A 7,985-nucleotide genomic window follows, 5' to 3' on the forward strand; every position below is an offset into this window, starting at 1 on the left:
GTCAAGTAACATATAAAGGCAGGCGTATCAGAATTACACCAGACTTCTCACCAGAGACTATGAAAGCTGGAAGATCCTGGGCAGATGTCACAGAGACCCTAAGAGTACACAAATGCCAGCCCAGGCTACTATACCCAGCAAAACTCTCAATTACACAATTGAGAAAACAAGATATTGGAGAAAACAAGATATTCCATGACAAAATGAAATTTACACAATATCTTTTCACAAATCCATCCCTACAAAGGATAATAGATGGAAAACACCAACATAAGGAGTAAAACTATACCCTAGAAGAAGCAAGAAAGTAATCTTTCAATAAACCCATACAAACCTAATTCCACCTCTAACAACAAAAATAACAGGAAGATACAATTACTTTTTCTTAATATCTTAATATGAAAATTAATATTACCAATATATCCTAATTGATTGAAATCCAAAAATATGAGGAATTAGAAATTTGTTGGCTGTCATCCAGTGGTTTCTCTAATTTGGTAATTGGAGAAATAGGCCCAATATTGTACAATCCATATACACTTTCAGCTTATTTGTATATGACAGACAGTGTCTTGCTGTGTACCACATAATGGTCTTGAAATCAGGCTTCTCCTATTCAGCCTCTCTATTAGTAGGATTGTTTATTTGATGCTTTTACACTATACTATGGTTTTTAGAACAGCTTACATATCTCAGAAGTATTTATACAGCCAAAAGAAAATAGACAATTAGACGATTAACTAGGGAGGTGGCTTGAAGAGAACAACAAAGAGTGAGAGTGAATGCTTTGCTTGATGGTTGTAACTATTGTATCACGTTTGAAGAAGAGGGCTTTATAAGTTACTCTTTCTCTGAGATGAATGCTTTTCAAAATCATCATAGCCAATGAACCAAATTCTTACCCTCACCTAATGGCTGTGCCACCCTCCAAGCACAACCATTGTTCACTGAAACAGTTGGTGAATGACTTCAAGGATAGAGCATCTTAATACACACACCATTTCTTTCTTTCTTTTTTTTTTTTAAAAAGATTTATTTATTTATTATATGAGAGTACACTGAAATTGTCTTCAGACACTCCTCCAGAAGAGGGTGTCAGATCTCATTATGGATGGTTGTGAACCACCATGTGGTTTCTGGGATTTGAACTCAGGGCCTCTGGAAGAGCAGTCAGTGCTCTTGACCACTGAGCAATCTCTCCAGCCCCACACACCATTTCTTAAATGAATGTAACCTGTTCTCTGTGGGCTGAGAATAAAGAAACTCACTCAAGTCAAATAGCTCTGATCATAGCAGGAAGTCTGTATCCAAAAATCGTGCCTACAATTCAGTCCTTGGCACACCAGAACTGTCAACTCTTAGCTTAGATACAATGGAGGTAAAATCCTTTGGTGATGTGAGGGTCAATGAAGTACAGCCTTATTACAATGAACTCCAATGTCTAGAAATTGTTCTTGTTTTGGGTTTTTACCACTTACTGAGCCAAGATTTTAAGCTCTACTAAATATAAAACAAACAAACCAACAAAAAGACTTTATCTATTTATGTTCATTTAAAAAAATACTAGTAGTGATGTGTTATTTTAAAATATACAGTTAATATGTTTGGAGTTATTTAAGATTTATACTGAAAACAAGTGTTTTCAGCAATATTCAAACAAGCAATATTTTCAATATTGCCGTAGACAAGCATCTACATAAGACTGTTCAATTGATTGTTGTTTTATATCAATTTTTATAATACTCAATTTTATTGTTACAATATTTTATAAATTTTAAAGAATATGACAAAATAAAAAAAATCAAAAGGTATTGCAGGTATTGAAGGGTGGTCTCTGGGAGGAGTTGGGGTACAAAAGGGAAACAACAATGTGATATAATTCTATTTACTTAAAATATGTTTTAAATGTTAACAAATCCAGATAAATTGAAATCATGTATCTTTTCTCATCATAGTGCAATAACACTTAAATCAGTAACAAAAAAAGAAAATTACTTAGCTCATGTGTGAATCACTGTCAGATAACTAGTGTGCATTCGTCTCTTGTAAAACCGTCCTTGGGTGCCTGTTACAAGAGTTCCGTTTCTCTCTTTTTATCATTTTTAGGCAGAGGAGTCCTGTAAATGCAATGGCTGGAAGAACCCCAACCCCTCTCCTACTCCACCAAGAGGAGACCTCCAGCAGATAATTGTCAGTTTGACAGAATCCTGTAGAAGCTGTAGCCATGCACTTGGTAAGTTCCCAAATCAGCTGGTAGCCATTCCACAGTGGCCTGAGAGTCACACTGCTGGACTCTGGGCAAACCATATTTGCCACTTTGTTAACGAGGGTGCAGAGTCTGCTGCGAAGTGCTTCATGGGTGAGACAGACCCCATCTGCTTGCACGGCCTTCTCCTTTGTCTTTTCACCATATTGTAAGAGCTGGGGCACAGAAGGATGAAATTGAAATAGACATGATGTGTAAGAGGGACAGGCCTGAGTGATAGACCTGATTTGTCCTGGTGGAGGCGGCACTACAGGGCTTTAGTGTCAGGTTTAAAACCTCAACTAAGTGGATAGTTATGTATAATAATAATAATCACAATGACAGTAATTATTAATTAGTTTTAATTGATTAATGGGGACAATGTTTCTCTGTGTAGCACCAGCTGTCCTGGAACTCCATCTGTAGACCAGGCTTGACTCAGACTCAAGAGATTTACCTGCCTCTGCTTTCCAAGTGTTCAAATTTGTTTGTGTGGAATCTTGTGAGGGACAGATGAATCTATTAGATCACTTGGGACTGGAGCTACAGATGGTTGTAAGCTTCCATGTGGATGTTGGAAATTGAACCCAGGCCCTCTGGAAGAAAATCAGTGCTCTTAACCAGCTAAACCTCACTGCAGTTCCCCTAACACTACTTTTAGGATACATTTCCTCCACCTCTTTTTGGTACCAAGGGTGAAACCCACGGCTTTGCACATACAAAGCACATGCTTTGGCCCTGAATCGTGACATCAGCTCTAGATGATTCATCTCCTTTATCTCCCTTTTTTTCTTGCGCGTGCACGCGCGCACGCGCGCGCACACACACACACACACACACACACACACACACTCTGGCTCAGGTTTCACTGTATAGCTAGCTTGACCTGACCTGAACCTCTTACTGACCAGTATGGCAAGGACTGTCTTTGGGCAAAATGGAATCACCACGTTCTTTCTTATTCCTTCTACCCACGACCTGTAAAAGAGTGCCATTTTGGCATTGTCTTTTGCCTGTTTGCTGTTGGTCCAAATGACGTAGCTCCAACTCTGAAGCTGAGCCTGATGTCTTATGTGGTTCTCTGCTAGACGGTGTTTCAGTGATTTATTGCACTGTATTGCATTTAATGCAAGTATTAGCATTTCAATACTTACAAGGCAAAAGTACGGACAGTGGTGTGCTCTTCCCTGGAAGCTGCTGCACTGGAACACTCTCCATTAGGAAACAGAATTGAGATCTCGAAGAAGAAACCAACACACTAATAAGTGCATCATTGTGTTGACTTAACTGCTGTCAAAAATAACCTAAGTTGTGATTAAAAGACAAATGCTTTCGTTACAAAAACATCTTGTTTGCAGCTAAAGGCTTTCGTAGTTTTAAGCAGTGCAAAGGAAAGATTCCAAAGCTTCCAGAGATGTCTCAGCTTATAATTATGCCAATATTATAGTCCATCCCTTCAAACTGAATCACCCAATACGATGCAGTTAACAGTAGAGCTCAAGGAATCTACGATTGGGCTGAGCTGTGCCCATATTGGTTGGGAAATCCTATTATCCCTAATCAATTACCATTAAAAAACAAAGATCTTGTTTCTTCTCAAGCTAGTAATTGTCTGGTTCTGTACATGTAAGCACACAAACTTGCCAGAAATGGTGCAAGTGACGAAAGCCAGCTGACCCGGGAAGTGACAAAAGCCAGCTGACCTGGGAAGTGACAAAAGCCAGCTGACCTGGCTGCCTTTTCTGTTTCTGAACAAGAGTTGGCAGCAGAGTCCTTATTTTCCAATTCATAGTGAAGAATGGAAAAACAAATATGCAGTTATTTGTTTTGCTTTATTTTATTTTAATTTTTGGTCTTTAGTGCTGGGAATGTAGCTGAGGGCATTGTATCAATTAGGTAAGTGCTATGCTACTGAGTTACAGTCCAGCAGAGTGTACACATCTATGTGTGCATGTATGTGTGCGGCTTGTGTGTTTATAGCTCCATGTTCTTGTAAATTCACACCAGAAATTAACCTGTTCATAAGTTAAGATGTACCCTGAGATTAAGTTAAGGGAATTTTATACTCATTTAAGTATATTTTATCTACTCTCTGACACTGCAATACATACTCAATCTCAGCTCTCCCTCCGACTTCTCCCAACTCCCCAGATGCATGTCCTACTTCCATGCCCTCTCCTGTGTTCTTTAACTGATTTGAATTAGTGTTGCTTGTTGGGAGGTTGACAACACCATGGTCTTCCTGAGGACATGCCCATCTGATTAGTTTAGAACATAGAACACAAGGGTCCCCAATGGAGGAGCTAGAGAAAAGACCCAAGAGCTGAAGTGGTTTGCAGCCCCATAGGAGAAACAACAATATCAACCAACCAGTACCTCCAGAGCTCCTAGGGACTAAACCACCAACCAAAGAGTACACATGGAAGGACCCATGGCTCCAGCTGCATATATAACAGAGGATGGCCTTGTTGGATATCAATGGGAGAGAGGTCCTTGGTCCTGTGAAGGCCTGATGCCCCAGTGTAGGGTAATGCCAAGATGGGGAAGTGGGAGTGGGTGGATTAGTGAGCAAGGGGAGGGGAGATGGGATAGGACATTTTTGGAAGGGAAACAAGGAAGGGGGATAACATTTGAAATGTAAATAAAGAAAATATCTAATAATAAAAAAGAACATAGAACACTGTAAAGGGGTGGTTCTTAACCTCCCTAAGCTGGGACACTTTAGTATAGTCCCTGGGGTACCTGATATGGATCTTTGTGAAAAGGTCATTTGACTCCAAAGGGTCATGACTCACAGATTGAGAGCCACCTCTGTAAAGGACAACCTAAACTTTTTTTTGTTGTTGTTGCTGTTGTTTTTTCTTTTCTTTTCTTTTTCTTTTTTTTCATTTTTTTTAGGAGACAGGATAGCCCTGGCAATCCTGGTACTAACTCTGTAGACAGGGCTGGCCTTGAATTCAGAAATCCGCCTGCCTCTGCCTCCCAAGTGCTGGGATTAAAGGTGTGCACCACCACTGCCCGGCCAACCTGAACTTTTTTGATTTATTCCTTTTTGGTAGAGATAGGATACCTCAGAGGCCAGAGATATCATCCTCCTGCCTCAGCTTTCTGAATGCTTTTGAACTGGGAATCCACCATCACTCTATCACTTTCTTTTTTTGTTGTTGTTGTTTTTTTTTGGTTTTTTAAGACAGGGTTTCGCTGTATAGCCCTGGCTGCCCTGGAACTCACTCTGTAGCCCAGACTGGCCTCGAACCCAGAAATCCGCCTGCCTCTGCCCCCCAAGTGCTGGGATTAAAGGCGTGTGCCGCCGCCGCTGCCTGGCCCACTCCATCACTCTTTTAAATGGAACTGTCTATATGTTTTCAAGAACTTGTGGGTGATTCTTGCTGGAATGCTAGTTTATTAATTTGCTAGGGTTCCAGAAAACCGTTTTATGAGATTACACTGTCTTCCTCCTTCCCCTGCTTTAAAAAAAGTAATCATATAAACTTGTGGACACACCAACTAGTTTAACAAACAACCTTGGACCCACTTAATGATCTTTAACATTTGTTTGTTTTATCTAAACCCTACCGCTCTTTTATCCCTTCACCCCTACCTTCAGGGCATTTTTAGCAAGTTCTTTAGGCATTTAATCTTTGTGTGTGTGTGGTGCTGGAAGTTAAATCTGGGTTCTCATGCATACTAGGCAAGCACTCTGCCATTGAGCCATTTTCCCTAACCATTTATCTATCTATCTATCTATCTATCTATCTATCTATCTATCTATCTATCTATCTATCTATCTAATTTGTTTATCAAGGCAGAGTCTCACCTTGTGCCTCTTCATGGAAATACATTAGCATGTGCTGTATTGTTGCTAATCAAGTTGTGAACTAGGGAATTCTGTAAGAACCATGTAATCCTGACAGTATGGAGACTCTTCTACATCTTTGGAAGCAGGATAATCTGCTCAGATAAGAAGGACATTCAATCAAGAGTTAGGAAATAATTATTCAGAAGGCTGAGGAGATGGCTCAGTGGATAAGTGCCTTTCCTATGAAAGGATGAGGGCCTGAGTTCAAACTCACAGGTCCCACATAAAAGCCTGTCATGGCCACCTGTGATGATTTGTATATGGTTTGCCCAGTGAATGGCACTATTAGGAGGTGTGGAGTAGGTATGGCCTTGTTAGAGTAGGTGTGTCATTGTGGGTGTGGGCTTTAAGACCTTCATCCTAGCTCCCTGGAAGTCAGTTTTCTTCTAGTAGCCTTCAGGTGAAGATGTAGAACTCTCAGCTCTATGTGTATCATGCCTGCCTGAACATTGCTGTGTTCCTACTTTGATACTAATGGACAGAATCTCTGAACCTGTAAGCCAGTTCCAATTAAATGTTGTCTTTTATAAGAGTTGCCCTAACTAAGATACCACCTACGCCTATAACCCCAGTTAATGGGCAGAGATAGGCAGATCCCAGAACCTCACTGGCTAGCCAGCCAGCCTGGCTGAAACAGTACAGCTTCAGGTTTACTGAGAGATATTATCTCTGGAAAAAGATGGATGCCTTTAAAAACAACAAAAAGTAAAATGGTCTGGGGGATGGGTGCACATCTTGATGCCAGCATCAATCACGTGGCACAGACAACTGGATCATTGTGAGTTTGAGTCCAGTCTGGTTTACATAGTGAATTCCAGGCTGTCAGAGCTACATGATGAGACTCTGTCCTGACTAAACAAAACATTTTTTTATTGAAGGCTGTGAACTTATACAAAAGCTAGTTTTTTAAAAAGATTTATTTATTTTATGTATATGAATACACACTAGTTGTACAGATAGTTGTGAGCCTTCAACTGGTTGTTGGGAATTGATTTCTGAGGACCTCTGTACACTGTAGCTGTCTTCAGATGCACCAGAAGAGGGTGACATATCTCATTATGGGTGGTTGTGAGCCACCATGTGGTTGCTGGGATTTGAACTCATGACCTTCAGAAGAGCAATTGGTGCTCTTACCTGCTGAGCCATCTCACCAGCCCCCAAAAGCCAGTTTTTAAGACTAGAAAGCAAGAGATACATTATGTTACCAAGAATAGCTGTATTTTTTGTTGTTTTAGCGTCTATTGTTCTGAACACTGTCAGCTGCAGAGGATCAGACTCCACTAGTGATAAGCTGTCAGGTTTTTTAAAAATAAATTTATTTCTATTTTATGTGTATGAGTGTTTTACTTTGATTTATGTATTTATGTGCATGGAGCTGTCAGAGGCCAGAAAAGGACATCAGATCTCCAAGTACTGGAGTTACAGTCAGGTATGAAATGCTATGTGGGTTCTGAGAGCTTAACTTCTGAGACATCTCTCCAGCCTTCAGTTTTCAGCTTTGTAAGGAAGTTGTGTGTGTGTGTGTGTGTGTACATGGATGTGGAGGTAAGATCAATATCTGTGTTCTTCAGGAATCCTATTGTTGACTTTGCTTCTTTTATTTGTTTGTTTTTTGAGACACAGTCATATTTTGTAGTCCTAGCTGGCCTGGAATTTACAGAGCTCTGCCTGCCATTGCTTCCAGAGTACTGACTGGGGTTGCCGGTGTGTGCCCTGACCCCAGAACTACCTGGATTTCTTTTTGATGCAAGGTCTTTGGGATACCCAGGAATTCAAGGTCTCTGCCTCCCCATTTGAGATTCCAGGCATATGCCACCACAGATTTGGATGATGCTGATGGTCATGATCACCATGTTTTTTTTTTTTTTTTTTTTTTTTTTT

General features: G+C 40.3%; 1 protein-coding gene and 1 long non-coding RNA gene across 4 annotated transcripts in view; one reads left to right on the forward strand and one right to left on the reverse strand.

Annotated features, from left to right (window-relative positions):
* Kat2b (lysine acetyltransferase 2B) overlaps positions 1-7,985 on the forward strand; it is a 106,718-nt gene that overhangs the window by 38,851 nt on the left and 59,882 nt on the right. For all 3 annotated transcript variants that reach the window (XM_031348556.1, XM_031348557.1, XM_031348558.1), the window contains exon 2: positions 2,107-2,233. In XM_031348556.1, the coding sequence (XP_031204416.1) occupies positions 2,107-2,233 (127 nt within the window). The remainder of the gene's footprint in view (positions 1-2,106; positions 2,234-7,985) is intronic.
* Positions 1-7,985, reverse strand: part of LOC116075451 — a 46,395-nt gene that overhangs the window by 18,233 nt on the left and 20,177 nt on the right. The window contains exon 3 of the long non-coding RNA XR_004112549.1: positions 3,400-3,482. This is a non-coding gene — a long non-coding RNA (uncharacterized LOC116075451). The remainder of the gene's footprint in view (positions 1-3,399; positions 3,483-7,985) is intronic.

This window comes from Mastomys coucha, unplaced genomic scaffold (genome assembly GCF_008632895.1).
Source record: "Mastomys coucha isolate ucsf_1 unplaced genomic scaffold, UCSF_Mcou_1 pScaffold3, whole genome shotgun sequence".
Classification (NCBI taxonomy): Eukaryota; Metazoa; Chordata; class Mammalia; order Rodentia; family Muridae; genus Mastomys; species Mastomys coucha.